Raw genomic sequence first — 15,734 nt, forward strand, 5'->3', positions numbered from 1 at the left:
CGCTGAGGGCAGCGCGTGGTGCGCGGGGGCCCGGCGCGGGGCCGGGGCTTTGTGTGAGGCTTCGCCCTTTGTCCCGCCCGATGGAAGCGGCGACCGCGGGACCGCGCTGCCTGGTGAGGCAGTCTGGGGGGGGAGGGTGTCCCCCGGGGCAGCCTCCCCCCCCGCGCCCGGCAGCACGGGAGGCGCTCAGCCCCGGGGCCCCTCCGTCCCGCCCCCGTCCCATCGCGTCCCGTCCCGCCCCCGCGCCGCCCCCGCCGCCTTTGTGCTGCCCCGCGCCCGCCTGCGCCCGCCCCCGGGTGAGGCGTTGGGAGACGGTCCCTTACGCAGGAAAGTTCGGCGTCGGTTTCAAGGCTCCTCCCTCCCGGTGAAAGGCAGACTGCGGGGCGCCTGGAAACCGGTCGGAGGGAGCGCGGCGCGGCGCGGCGAGGCGAGGGGCGCGGGCTCGAGGGGCCGGCACAAATGGTCAGGCGGCGGCGGCGGCGGAGGAGGCGGCGGCGGTAGTCGGAGCGCGGCGGGAGGGAGCTGCCGCCGGAGCGGGCAGAGCTGCGCGAGCGGCGGCCGGGGCCGCCCCGTCCCTGCCCTCCGCTCCCTTCATGAGTCGCAACTTCGGGCCGGGAGGAGCAGCGGCGGCGGCGGCGCGGCGGCGGGAGCCCGGCTGGGCGGGCGGCACCGACTGAGCATGGCCGAGCGGCGCGGGCCGGCGGGCGGCGGCTCCGGGGAAGTTGGCGGCGGGCGGCGGGCGGGCGGCGATCGGTGCCCGCGGCGGCCGCCGGCGCTGCCGCTGTTGCTGCTGCTGTGGGCGGCGGCGCTGCCGGCCGGGGGGCAGCCCGCGGCGCAGCCCGCGGCGCTCAGCGAGCGGGGCATCTCCATCCCGGACCACGGCTACTGCCAACCCATCTCCATCCCGCTGTGCACAGACATCGCCTACAACCAGACCATCATGCCCAACCTGCTGGGCCACACCAACCAGGAGGACGCGGGGCTGGAGGTGCACCAGTTCTACCCGCTGGTGAAGGTGCAGTGCTCGGCCGAACTGAAGTTCTTCCTGTGCTCCATGTACGCCCCGGTGTGCACCGTGCTGGAGCAGGCCCTGCCGCCCTGCCGCTCTCTTTGCGAGCGCGCCCGCCAGGGCTGCGAGGCCCTCATGAACAAGTTCGGCTTCCAGTGGCCCGACACGCTGCGCTGCGAGAAGTTCCCGGTGCACGGGGCCGGCGAGCTCTGCGTGGGGCAGAACGCCTCCGAGCGCGGCACCCCCACGCCCGCCCTGCGCCCCGAGAGCTGGACCAGCAACCCCCAGCGTGGGGGCGGCGCTGGGGGCTCGGGGCCGGGTGAGGCCCGCGGGCGCTTCTCCTGCCCGCGGGCGCTGAAGGTGCCCTCCTACCTGAACTACCGCTTCCTGGGCGAGAAGGACTGCGGGGCACCGTGCGAGCCCGGACGCCTCTACGGGCTCATGTACTTCGGGCCCGAGGAGCTGCGCTTCTCCCGCACCTGGATCGGCATCTGGTCGGTGCTCTGCTGCGCCTCCACGCTTTTCACCGTCCTCACCTACCTGGTGGACATGAAGCGCTTCAGCTACCCCGAGCGGCCCATCATCTTTCTCTCGGGCTGCTACACAGCCGTGGCCGTGGCCTACATCGCCGGCTTTCTGTTGGAGGAGAGGGTGGTCTGCAACGAGCGCTTCGCCGAGGACGGCTCGCGGACCGTGGCGCAGGGCACGAAGCGGGAGGGCTGCACAATCCTCTTCATGATGCTCTACTTCTTCGGCATGGCCAGCTCCATCTGGTGGGTCATCCTCTCCCTCACCTGGTTCCTAGCGGCCGGCATGAAGTGGGGCCACGAGGCCATCGAGGCCAACTCCCAGTACTTCCACCTGGCCGCCTGGGCTGTGCCGGCCATCAAGACCATCACCATCCTGGCCCTGGGGCAGGTGGACGGAGATGTGCTCAGCGGCGTCTGCTTCGTGGGCATCAACAACGTGGATGCTCTGCGGGGCTTCGTGCTAGCCCCCCTGTTCGTCTACCTGTTCATCGGCACCTCATTCCTGCTGGCCGGCTTCGTGTCCCTCTTCAGGATCCGGACCATCATGAAGCATGATGGCACCAAGACAGAGAAGCTGGAGAAGCTCATGGTGAGGATAGGGATCTTCAGTGTCCTCTACACGGTACCGGCCACCATCGTCATTGCCTGCTATTTTTACGAGCAAGCTTTTAGGGAACAGTGGGAAAGGAGCTGGGTCACGCAGAGCTGTAAGAGCTATGCCATCCCCTGCCCCAATAACCACAGCAGCCATCACCCACCCATGAGCCCTGACTTCACTGTCTTCATGATCAAGTATCTCATGACCTTAATTGTGGGCATCACCTCAGGCTTCTGGATCTGGTCGGGGAAAACGCTCAACTCCTGGCGGAAGTTCTACACCAGGCTCACCAACAGCAAGCAGGGTGAGACCACCGTGTGAGCCCACAGCCGGGCTGGAAAACTGCGGACTGCTGGCGTTCCTGCAGAGGAAAAGTCAGGTGGGGAACTCTGCGCTTGGGACAGACTTGGGGGTTTTGTTCTCCTTTTCCTCTCTCTTGCTGTCTCCTGTAGGAACTGAACGTACTGTGAGGCTGGGGGAGAGAGATGTAAATAACCTCTGTAAGATTTTGTAAGTATATTTGTATTTAAATTACAAAAACAAAAAAACAACTCACTTTTTTAATTATTTAGGACATTTTTAACCCGTTTGCAGATTTTACTTCCTTGCCACCGCTTGTTTTTTTTTTTTTTTTTTCCTAACTTTAAAGAAAAAGGCATTGGGATTTTATTTTGTAGGGCAGGATGGGAAAAATTTCCAGCAAAAGAAACCAAACCGACCCCTTTCCCTCTCCCCTACGCAGGTTTTGCAATGGCTTTGCTCAGACTTTCAGGAGCAGCAGAGCCTGGGCTGGGGTGGGTGCCCAGTGCCGGAGTGGAGCAGCTCTGGCCAACCTTGGCCTGGGCACCGCTCCCTGCCTGCCTGAGGTATACGAGGGTGGTAGGGTGGGGAGGAGCATGCTGCCTCATGGCCTCCTGCCCCACACCATGCAGGGACAGTGTGGCTGGGAGGGCCACCCAGCCACCTATGTGGCCTGGCACCACTGTTGGACCACACTTTGGCACGCCCCAGCCCTCCCAGGCCAAGCTTTGGCCACGGGGCCCAATTTTCTGGGAGGTGAGGAACAATAGCCTGTCCTGCTCGAAGGTCTATTCAGCCTTTTTGCAAAGGAAGGGTATCACCATTGTGTCCTGTACTAGGGACTGGCTGCTGGCTGTCCTTTCTCCTTGTTAAATTGGTTTAAATGTACCACGTAGTTGAAGAAGGAGTTGGCTGTTCCGTTGCGCTTTGGCCAGGAGTTGAGGTCGATCACTGTCTGCACTTGTAGCATGTCTGATGGCTTTGGAGGTGAATGGGGACACAGTTATACCAAATTTCCTTTATATATATATATATATTATAGCCACCCTAGTGAACTTTTGAGCTGTAGAGCCAGGAGGTGCCCGCTCTGCGTTCTCCCTCAGGAATGAGATATTGGCCTTGTCATTGACAAAGTGCAGAGTTTTTGGAGGAGAAGATAAAAGGCCACCTACAAATCCAGATCTGGGAGTCAGTTGCAGCTTCCTCTGTCCTCATAGGGCAGCTTGTGTGCATTGGTGTTCTCCCCATAAGGAAAACATTGAAGGAGAACTACCTGGAACGCCTTGCTGCCTGCTGGTGCTCACTGGGGTTAACTGCGGGCTCTGCGCAAACAGGATCAGGAAATATGAGCTCAGTAAAAAGAGCTTCATCGGAATAAAATGCAGCGTTCAGATTTTTTTTTTTTAATTAAATCCATAAGCTGGCTCCTCAGTTTGGAAGAGTTTGAGCCCTTGCCGTTCCCCTGAATTTTAATTCATTGACAGTTAATTCATTACACATTATGAGGGTGTGATGATTTTTGCCAGTAGTAAAAACAAAGGGAAAACAGAAAACCAGAATGTCTGAGCACTCTAGTGGGATGTTAGACCTTAAAGAGCCTCTGCTGTCTTTCCTTTCTCCCTTTATTTTTCCTCCACTACGGTAATAACATTGCACACTACAAAGATCCGATGCCATGTGTGCAGTATATCTACTCCCTTATATGCTCCTGGGAATGTGCTTCTTCTTGCAAAAAAAAAAAAATTAAAAAGGTTAAAAATGAAATGTAACTTTCGACAGATGCATTTGAATATTTAGTCCTCTGTATGAAAAACAGCAGAATGCTTCTCTCCTGATTGTATTGTTTTAAACTTTTTATATTACAAATGCCTGTATTTAGGTTCATAAACATTATCTATGGCTACCATACCCTGAAATGCAAAATTATTTGAATTTGGTATGCATTTATTTCTGTTCATTATCACAAGATCATCTATATTTATAGAGGAATAGAAATTTATATATATTAAATACCATATTTTTAATTTCTCTGAAATAAATTGAGGTTTTGTACAAAACTATCTTGTCCTTTTACGTATTCCTCTGTCTAAGTCAGATGCTGTGTGAAAGCAGTGTGTATGCTACAAGATGTGTGGGATTACTTTTTTCTTTTCTTGTGTTGAGTTCACAGTAACAAGCTGGAATTCAGTGCAGGAATTCATTGTGCATTTTGGTTTTTATCTCTGGGCCGGTCTAGATTAATCCTTCAAAAGAAGTAATGTAAACTGTTCAAGATCTCTGACAGGGTATGGTTGGTGGTGTGAAATCCAAGAAGAGATCTGCTATATGGCAGGAGAAGAAAGAAGCTCGCCAGTTCTTTTTTTTTCCCTTAAAGAAAAGGGTTCTCTCAACTTAGCCTTTCTTCTCTCCTTCCTATTAAAATAAAAAGATTTTCTCACTGCTCCGAATGAAACTCAGATTATGTTGCAATATTGTCAGAATATATTAATGAGTAAAATAGTTTTGTTTTCCTGCAAGGTTTGGTTAATCCAGAGCTAAAGGACGGGTTCGTGGAAATATTCCAGCTTTACAAAAACTGCGCTCATTCTTTAAACACATCACTTTTTTTGTGGCTCAGTATTCATTGTTCCAAGCGCCGTTCTGTACGCGTGGTTTTGTTAGGAAAGAGTGCCTAATTACGGGGATCTGATTTCCAGTGCTGTAACCCAGTACAGCATCTCATTCTGCAGAGCGAGAGAAAGGTGGAAATAATTTGGGGCACCTTTACTTTTTTTTTTTTTTTTTTTTTTCTTTTTTTTTTGTGGTGCATAAACAGCCATAGAGAAATAAGGAAAGCTTACAGCCTCCTGTAATGACATGAGATGAGAGCATGGAGGTTTTTTTCCTAATTTTTAATTTGTGTAAAATAACCACAGTTTTTGCTTTCTCAGATGTTTTCCCCATTTTTCCTCAGTATTTTTTTTTCTTCTTCTTCAGAATTTTAGCGTTGAAAATTGTACTGGTCAGCATTCAGCTAATGACCTGAACTGCAAGCCATTCAGTTTCATTTGCAATGGAATTCTTTTTGGTCAATGTATAATTACATTTGAGCCATTTTGACTGATCTGTCTTCTTACAGCTGAATGCATGTGGTTTATTTATGCATGAGAGAACACATTTAATTGTAATAGAAACTTTGTATTTATGGTAGGGGACAGAGGACCAATTTAAAAACAAAATACTTTGGAAAGTTCAGTAATAGAATTGTTTCTTTATGAAGTAAAATGTTGTTAATCTTTGCAGTTTGTGCTTTGCAACAGATATGGGTCCTCTCCAGCTCTGAGGATTTTTTCCATGTATTGCCGAGCTGCTTTCCACGTTCAATCTTGGTTATTTCAATAAATACACTCAAGAGCACAGTACAGTCATTTCAATGGCTTGCCTCGTTTAGAAGAGCAAACCTCTGCCTTTTGTTGGCTAATTTTTGTGAACTTTCACATTGCGGTAATTTGAAAGGTCACAGCCATTACTGAACACTGGTGCTATCTTCCTTGTTTCTTATGCTTTTATTTCTCAACGTCTCAAATATCATTCTATTTGAGACTTTCTTCTCGTATGATATAAAGGTGTCTTTTGCACAGGTATAGTGTGGTGATCACCGATACTTTTACCTTGCTGCAAAAACAAATCTGTCCACTGCCCTAGGGAATTCAGAAAGGATTCTTTACAGCACCATCTGTGTAATTGATGTACTGTGTTTTCCAGAGACAGCATCACTGTCTAAAAAGAAGCAGTGTTGCCCAGTTCCTCTCCTCCCTGACGAGATGAATAATGTAAGAACAAAAGCTGTGGTATAGCAAAGTATCCTCCGTTTAGAAGTACTTGTTAAGGCATTCCTTAGTCGACAACTTTGCTGTCTCTCACAGGGTATATTTATAGCCTGAAATGAAGGGGCATTGGGAATTACCAAGTTACTCTAGCCATTCTGCTGAAGAGGGCTGTAGCCTGGAGAACTGGGGATGCTGATTTACTGTTCATCCTTCAGTAACAGTAATGCTCTTTAATGTAGTGGCAAATTTGTGGTATTGGAATGAAATTATATGCTGTTTCCATAACAAATCCTATTGGTAAGGGAAAGGATTTCTGGTTAGTTCATATCGTAATGCCCCAAATTTCTAGTCGATGCATATACTTCAAAAAGTGTTGCTTTTGGGGTTTTTGTTTGTTTGTTTGTTTTTTGTTTTCCCACTCCCCCTGATCCAGTGGAAAAGCTGCAGTCTACAGGGCCTGAATTCTACCCTGTGGATGATGCCTACCTTTCTACTGCCATCTCAGTAATTCCTGTTGGGCACAAGTGCATTACAGATGGTGCTGAGGATTTAATTTGTTTAAATGGACAGTAGTTGAAATCTTTGTATGATTCAAAAGGATGATCATTAGATATGAAAAGAGGCTGCTGTAAATTCACAAGATCAGTATTTCTGAAAATGGGCTACAGGCTAGTAGTACGTCATTGGTCTTTTGTCCCCCCAGTCAAAAGAGACAACTTGTAGAACAACCCCGTGATCCACTGGAAAGGTGTGCATGCAACAGCTGAACAGGGAATTCTGTCACAATCTTGGTGTGACAAGAAATTATTGGTGGTACAGTTGGCAAAAAGGTTGCATTTTTGTGGCAGCTCCTCCACCCCAGTGCTGCATGGCATCACAGAGAGCTTCAGCTAGCAGAACTTCTTGTGACAGTTGAAGAGGTGAGAAGAGGTCAAATTGCTTACCTATAAAAATAAGGAAACTGAGGTAAGGCTCTGTTTTCATCACTTATTGACCCTCTAGTGCTCAAACACTGGAATTGCATTATATTTGATAGAAGTTAGCATTGACAGTGCTTCAAGATTCTGTAGCAATACTGTGTAAAATCAGTTTTAAACATCCTAAATACCAAATGCTTCCCTCACTTTTTTCATTATTAGATTTGTATTAATTGCTGTTTGCACTTGTTAAACCAGAGCATCATTGTTCTGCATGGTTTGCAAATGTAGAGTGAATAGATCATATGGATTCTGAATGTAAAGGTTAATTTAAAATGCAACTCCTTCTGTTGTGTGTTCCCATTAGAACTGAGGGTCACTCTCCGGTCTGCAGCTGTGGGGGTTTCTCATGTACTTGCCCTTGTAGCTTGCACACATACTTGCATCTGTAGCTCATCGGTTGAGTTGGAAGGCTTTGGCAATGATTCACACTCATGAAGAGAAAGGGAACTTTGTTTTTCTTGCTTCAGGTTGAACCCCTTGCACAGAAGTGCTGCCACAGAAGGGCTTTGTTCTGAGTTCCTGATCAGTTTTGAAATATAGTATCATCATTTTAAGAATGGGTTAGAGTTGAGTTTAGGAAACAAGTTTTAGTGACTTTGAGGCTGAGGTTTTGCTTTCACTGTTCAGTTTTTACAAGTCTCCAGACACTTTAAATCTGAAATAGCTGTGTAAGGTCAAACTAAGCACCCCAGGATTGGGTCCTGGACATCTCACAAGCATTTGAGCCCCAGTGTTGATTTGAGAGTAGCCCAGTAACTGTGTTAAAACAGATTAGATAATACTAGGCCCTTTAAGAAAGATGAAAGGCATTTAGTTGATCATTTTAGGTCAGTAATAACTCCTGTATGAACACAGAATGGAAATAATGATAATAGAAAATATTAGGAGAGTATTTGTGAATGAGCAAAATAGGCCTTAATAGGCAATATATAAGTACAAGTGCCACAATTTGCAGATAAAAGCAATGACACTTTGACAGTTTGGTTGTAGGCAACTCTTCAAAAAATTTAAATATTTTTAAGAAAGCATCCTGATTTCACAGGCCTTGACAACTGTGCTTCAGATCTCAAGTTGTGTTTAGTCTAAACTTCCAGTGTAACCACATCAGAGAGCCTTCCATGCATGAGGTCTTGCCCTTGTTTGCATTCAAATCAGCAACATTACGTTGCTTATCTTGAGGTTGAATAAATAACCTCTAGTCTTCTAGTCAGACAACTCTCAGCAAAGACCCATAATTAGCCACCAATGTCACGTGAAATGCTGCAGACAGGAGACCCTGCAAGCCTTGTCTTCTCCAAGTATTCCAAGGCTCTCTTGCCACACTCATAGTACTGGGTGTGATGTGTCTGCATTTCGGTGGAACTTCACAATAACCATTAAGCTGCAACGTAAACATGCTGTGTTGGGAACAGTCTATCTGCCACCATGACAAATATTCCTAATGGGCTATCTTAGAAATAACTTCACCAGATTTATAACTGAAGAGATAGACATTTATCTGCAATTAGCTGTCTTTTAGACTGTTTCGTTATTAATGGTCTGCAATGTCTAATAAGGTGTAATTGTAGGCTAACATATAAGGCTGCCATAGTTCAGTAGTACATCACATTAGATGAAATTTGTTCATGTTCATTTGTTCGTATCAGCAGAATCCCTCTGAATGAAGGAGTGTTTTTGTCTAGTTCTAGTATAACTTTTACAAATATTAACTACTTACTGCAACACAATTAAAGAAGTCATATATCATATGATATTTTGATGATAAACTTTGCAAGAAAAAATAAAAGTGGTCTGTATCCCTAAGCTGGGATGTCTTTATGCTGTTTTGTTGCATACTTGATCAGTATCAGATCTTACATTACTGTGATGACTCAGTGTTGGTCTCATTGCTTTTAAGAGACCAACAGTATGACTCATCAGTGCCGTATGACTTGTTGTGTTGTCTTCTTCACATTAATTACTATTGCATTATCACTGGTAACTTGTTTGACCTCCACTACCATGCCTAGATTACTACAGAAGTGAAGGATAGAGCTGGTAGCCACAGGAAGTTGCAGTCTGTTTCCAAAAGACAAGAGCATGTCAGTCTTCCCTGGCAGCTTGCCCACCACTGATTCAATGCCTGCAGCTCCATCCTGGACACTTGGGTTCCCACCCTCCCAGGCTCCCACCCTCCCTCAGAGGTAACATTTGCTTCTTCTGTGAACTCCATGGGTGTCCTACTGGCAGAAGCACTACAGGGGGTGTGCTGAATTGGCTCATTTTCCTGGCTTACCAGGTTATGTGTTGGATTTTGGTTTGTTTTTCCCCCACCTACCTAGGGCGGAGGCTATCCTGGCTGCCCTCAATCCCTGCAGTTGACAGAGGAAGTTACTGGCAGCATGTGCCATTACAGCATCCCTAGCCAGCCTTGTACGGATCCTATTCTGCTACTTGCTTGCCCATGCCATCTCTGTGACTTTAGTGGGAGCTGCATTGCTCTCACTGTTGTCAGAACACAACTCATTCAGATCCTAGTTTGTTTTTGAGGACTGACCATGCAACATTCATCACAAAGTCCTTGCTGTCCAAATAGAGAAGTGAATAGCCCTGAAGCTATTCCACAGCTTCTTTGTTTGAGACTTTTAAATACAAGAACAGATGTTACCCAAAAGTGGCTGATCCTAACACTGAAAGTATAGCATAAGCAAACAAGGATTTTCCAGTTGTTCATGTTCAAATATTACTGTGCATTATGATAAATTGGCTCTGTATAAAACTGAGAAGAAAAGGGTGCAATCACACCTTCATGATTGCCTTCAGGAAAATTATTTAGCCTACTCCCCTATAAATGCATCTTAAGAGGAAATATGGGGGAAAAAAAAGAAGAAAAAAACCCTCAGAACATCCAGGTGGGTTTCTAAAAATATTTATATATGTTTGTAAAAAAATAAAAAATAAAAAATCAGAAGAAACAGCTCATCATAAAGCCAGATTTTACTGTTAACTCTTGTTGACTTTTCAGTAATTCTTTGTTTGTGGCAGTAAAACCTTCACTTCACTGTGGCTGCAGGTGGTGGTGGGTTGGGAGCTCCTTGTAGATGTCAACTGCAGGCTTTCCTTCTGCTTTCTGTAAGCAGTGACAGGAATTAGTCACTTCTTAGCATGAAGCCCTAAGTTAAAACATTACTTTATTTACTTCTTAATATAAAAAAAAAAATAGTCGGAGGGAAATTAAAGTAAATTTTGCAATGTGCCCAGGGGATTAGTGTTTTGTAGGACTGGGCACGTTAATGTTAGTGAAGCTGTTAGAACCAAATTGTGCCCAGCTGTAAAGGTAAGGAAATGGAATCTCTCCCATTCTAGTGAAGAGCTGCAACTGGCATTGCTGTAACGTGATGCCTGAGTGCCATCTTTGCTTTCTGATACAAAGGCAAAGGTTAGCAGTTCCTGAGTGGCAAAGCGTAAGAGCCCTAAGCCCAAAAGTGCCAACATGTAAAGACTGCTGTGATGAGTGCTTCTAGACCTTTCACTCTTGGTGTTGTGCTGGGGCTCCTGCCCCCCACTGCTGAGGATATGGGAAAAAGGGGTGGAAATGGAGGCTGGGAAGACAGGAGGCTGTGTTGTGTGGGCAAGGAGAGGCCAAGGAGGCAGAGGAGGAGGGCAGCAGGAGATATCTTCTGCATAGGCAGGATCTGAGATGAATTGGGAACTGTGGCCCCTGCCAAAGGTAGCTGAAGGGTCGCTACAACTGATGTGGAAAGGAAATGGCTCACCAGAGCTTGCATAAACCACTGGGAGGTCTCCATCAGTACGTCCCAGAGCCAGAGAAGGTGGAAACAGAGAAACAACTTTTGCTTGGGTGTTTGTGAAGACTAGACAAAATCCTCCTGGCTGCTTCACACAAAGCAGCCTCCTGCACCCTCCGCGCTGCCCTCATGGCCGCTTGTGGGTGCCTGGCCTGCCTGTCAGCATGGCCCGGGGGCAGCAGGCAGGCGCTGCGCCAGGGCAGGCATGGGCCTGGCTGTGGCTGCGGGTGGTGGTGGGTTGGGAGCTCCTTCTAGATGGCAACCACAGGCTTTCCTTCAGCTTTCCTTGGATCCTGTTTTCTACTCCGAGATTAAAAAACTCCCCTCAGGGGAGAATGAAAAGGAAATTGTGTGGTAGGCTTTGCTATGTTTCCAGCTGACTTTTTCCATATAAGTGGGCAGTTGGGCCCAGTGTTTCTTAAGATATCTCTTTAGTAAGGGTAAAATCCTCACCCTGCTAAGGCAACAGCAAGTTTCCTGTTGGCCTTGGTAGGGTCATAATTTCTTCTTGGGTACAAGATGTATTAAGAAGTGCTTTAAGATCATGAGGATAGAAAAACGCAGTGTAAAAAAATAAAGATTTCTCATTCAAAAGCTGTTCATAGTGCTTCGCTCCTTTCATTGGACTGTAAAAATATTTTCAGTGTTTTTCTGATCCTCTTTATAAAGGATTTTCCAGGGACAGATATTTAATGATGTTTGACTCTTCAGTACCTTTTCCCAATGTTTTATCATAAAAAGGAGATTAAGATTACTCTCTCAAGAATGATCAGTTGCAAAACACTTGTTTTGATTTGGGGGTCTTTATAAGGAAGTTGTACCTATTTGAAATGGGACTACTTTTACTTCTATGCAAGCCAGGAACGTGAAGGTATAGCAGGTATTTCTACCATCATTTTTTTTTCCAGTTCTTTGTAAAAGTTTTATTTTCTATGTTCTCAATGTTCTTTTTCCTTGCAGTGGTTCTGGAAATTTCTGTGCAATAGCTATTCTTCATAGGCGATGGAGGCATGTATACCATCTATGGAGGCAGCCTGGAGAGCAGGCACTGGCAAACGGCAAAACAACATAACTTGTGGAATTAACACTTCACGTTGACACCCATTAAAAATATTCAGAGATTGACTCAGCCTGCCCATATTGCACAAATAACATGCTTGGCTCTGAGTGATTCAAGATCTTATCTGCTCTCAATGCAAGTTCAGTGTGGAGGGCCTGATCCTCTTCTCATTAACCTCCAAAGAAGTTTGCTGCTCACTTCAAAGAGAATTACATCAGCAGCATTTGCAGTGAAGCACACGCAGTTCCTGTAGCTTTTCCCTTTTTTCTTTCTTTGTTGTTTTCTTTATTACTATAATTGTTATTATTATTATTATTATATTCCAAACTACCAGGGGAAAAAAAAAAAAAGGGCTAGAAAGCAGCAGAAACAAATTTGTTTTCCGATGAAGAGTGCTGTTGTATGAAGGCTCTGTTTACTCTCAATTTGCACTTAAGAACTCCAAATATAAAGCAGGAAAAGCTGGGATCATCAAAGTTTTGGCTATATATGTGGTGGAGCACTCTCCATTCACACTGCCCTGATGCCAGGAACCTTGCACAGTCCATAGTATTCTTTAGACGCTGCACAGCTACTCACTAATGCCTTATAAGCTGCTAAAACCTGGAGCTGAGCAGTTAGGTTTTGCTGCTGTTAATATATCCACGTAAACAACACTGCCCGCAGTGGTCACTGCAAACAGCTCTCTAAACCCCAGGGAAGTTAGCAGCATTCCTTTTGTGTTTTCACTGTGCATAGCTTTTGAAAGGGAGGAGGCATGTATGGAGGAGGGATAGGATAGAGGAACCATTGGGGATTTTGTTTGTTTTTCTGTTTCTTCCGGGCTGTCAGATTAAACAACAGAATGAATTCACCAGTATTTTGCCTTTCTAGTTTTATTGTTTTGTAGAAGAAAAGCCTTGTGACTCTACAAATACCAGTTCCTGTGGGGAAAGGGGGCAGCAAGCACATCTCTCAGCCAATCTCTATACTTCGTGTGTTTTAAAACTCCACTTTGTGCTGGAAGAGTGCGGCTGCCTCATCAAATGCATCACTCACCATGGTGTCAGCAGCAACAAGAAGCCTGTCCCTGCCTGCAGAAGAACCTGCAGTGGTGGAAGAAACTCCTGGCCTCTGTATTCTCTTTTCTCCAACCTCCAGGAAACCTGCCTTGGTACAGATGCTGATCTTTGCTGTCTTTGTCCTGGAGGAAGTCACACAAGATCATCATCTGCTGCTTCCTCGCACCAAACAGCAATGAGATGGTGACAAACTTCAGTACTTATTCCCACCATCTGCCAACCCAAACCTAGAGAGTCTTGTTTAAAGGGTCTTGTATCCCCATTTCCTGTTGTCTGAAGCCTGCTTACATGGTTTAAAACCTAGTAATTCATCCATCGTGGGGGATGCTCAGTGCTGTCCTGAGGGAGTGAACATGAACCAACTTGCTTCCAGTCTTTGAGGGTTTTTCCCCCATGCCCTGTTTGATTCTCAGTCAGCGTTGCCAACTTCTTGCCATGCCAAAAGATGGTTTCCTTACCCCCATACTGCAAACACCCTCCTGGCTGGGAGCAGGCAACCCTCCAAGCTGTTTCCTTCTCATTTTGGCAAACCTTCTGACACGAGTTGGAGCAAATGACATGTGATGACATGAACCTCTGCTTTTCTCTCCATTGTAACTATCTCAGCCACTGGAAACCTCACAGCTCTCTGGTGGGTCCTGATGAGCGTTGCCACCTCAGCCTGCATTGCTCTCCATGAACATTTATTGTGACACAAAGGGAATCTGAGTTTGCAGTTCAGGTCTTAGCATGCCCAGCAGGACTTAAAGTCTGGGTTGAAATGTTAACTCCAAGGCCAAGAGAGTAGGAATAGGACTCAAATTTTCCATATCTCCCTTGTGTATCTTGGCAGGTAAGGTTATTCTGAGGCTGTCCCCTTGCTTTTTTTTTCTTTTTTTCTCCCCACAAAGGAACTATAAGGCATCCTTCATTTCTCACAATGCAAGATGGGAAGAAAACAGAAGTTGTAAAGTGTCCAAGAAAAGAAGGTGACCTCTTGCTGAAACATGACAAGCCTGAGGCTGGGCTCTGTAGTTTGGCCATAGCACTCTGCACTGCCTATTTCTGGTGTCAGGAGAAAGCAAATGCCATTCTGAACAGTAGTGATGAATTTTGACATGGTTAATATGGAAACAAGCACATTTTTTTTAACAGTAAAACTGCTGAATGAGAGAAACATCAAAAGATTTTGCTGGAAGCTCTGTTACTTGGAGCCTTTAAATTCAGACTGGCTGTCTTTCCAAAAGATAAGCTCTTACACACCATCAAATTATTTTATTTGATGCAGGTATTCCTGATACAATTTTGAGGCTTGTTTGAGGCAAAAGGCCACAATAATAATTCTAAATGTTCCTTCTGGACTTAAACTCTATCTGAAATGACAGCTGCAGGAGTTCACCTGAGCCTCCTGCTGCTGTTCTGCAGTGCATTCCTTGACATTTGGAAATTACTCAAATGCTTCTGCTCTGAGTTCTTCTGGTGGACGTTATCAGGGAGGTTCATCGGAAACCCAGAGTGGGATGTGAGGAACAGTGTGAAGCCTGGGGACAGCAGCGTGGCTGTCAGACACTGCTCAGCAGCAGGCTGAAGTGCTGTGAGAGTAAGCAAAGGCACAAGCTGTGCCTCAGTCCGCCTCTTCAGAGTGAAAAGGGTGGAGGAGGTAAGGGAGGACAGCACAGAAAGCTGACAACAGCTCATTAAGAAAGCCTTGTTGTTCTTCTGTCGCATTCCTCCTCGAAAACAGTTATTTTAGATAATCACGAAAACATGTCCTGTGGCATGAAACAAGCCGTACCACCTCTGAGTCTGTTTTGAAGATGATAGTATTTTGGCAAGTGCTTTAATAGCCACTGAAATGCCCAGTGCATGTTAACAATCTAACGAATAAGTTATAGGTTCTTTTTTTTTTTTTAATTCATTGAGGAACATTGGCAAAACTGCAAACATATGTTTCTATTGCTAAAGCTTAGTCTTATCACAGTTTGAAAATGTGGAAAATCAATTACATGCTTTGAATTACTCCCTTTATTGCTATAAAAGAATTTCTTCATTCTTTCAGGGCAGTGTATACTTGGTAACATCTACCGCTAACAGGCTGTTAGGACTTTCTGCTAAATTAATACACTACAAGTAAACTAAACAGAAGGCCGGTGGAATGTTAAACATCCACTTTCTCTTCTGTTGTGGCTGTGCTGCAGCTTGGGAACCCTCAGCCTTGTTGCTACAACATCTGGACAACATTTGGGGCTGTCTCTCAAGTGCACGGGTGTGCACCTCCGGTGAATTTTAACTTTCAACATCTCTCTGCCTCTAATCTATATTTAATGTTTCATGACTGGTAGTCAAAGAAACTTCAGCTAAATATCAGGTTGGAATGAAAATGATCCTTGGGAAAACACTCATTTAGAGCGTTCGCCGGCAAACTCTCTGTGACAGAGATGTTCCCCGGAGATTTGTAGCCCATTCTCTCACAGTAATAATAATTAAGACTTGTGATTACTGTGCCCACATAATCAAAGATCGCTTCATAAAATGTACTCCCTAAAGGGAAGAATTCCCTGCTCCTAACTGGATGTCAGTCAGAGGGATCAGCACCCCCAGGGATCTGGAGTCTTTGCTT

At 46.0% G+C, this 15,734-nt stretch overlaps 1 protein-coding gene across 2 annotated transcripts; it reads left to right on the top strand.

Annotated features, from left to right (window-relative positions):
- The first annotated feature begins 373 nt into the window (after positions 1-373).
- Positions 374-7,207, top strand: FZD1 (frizzled class receptor 1). Of its 2 annotated transcripts, XM_046917252.1 has the most exons (2): positions 374-2,516; positions 7,095-7,207. In XM_046917252.1, the coding sequence occupies exon 1, from the start codon at positions 680-682 to the stop codon at positions 2,456-2,458; it is 1,779 nt and encodes a 592-aa protein (XP_046773208.1). In that variant the 5' UTR covers positions 374-679; the 3' UTR covers positions 2,459-2,516; positions 7,095-7,207.
- The last annotated feature ends 8,527 nt before the right edge of the window (positions 7,208-15,734 follow it).

This window comes from Gallus gallus, chromosome 2 (assembly GCF_016699485.2).
Source record: "Gallus gallus isolate bGalGal1 chromosome 2, bGalGal1.mat.broiler.GRCg7b, whole genome shotgun sequence".
Lineage (NCBI taxonomy): Eukaryota > Metazoa > Chordata > Aves > Galliformes > Phasianidae > Gallus > Gallus gallus.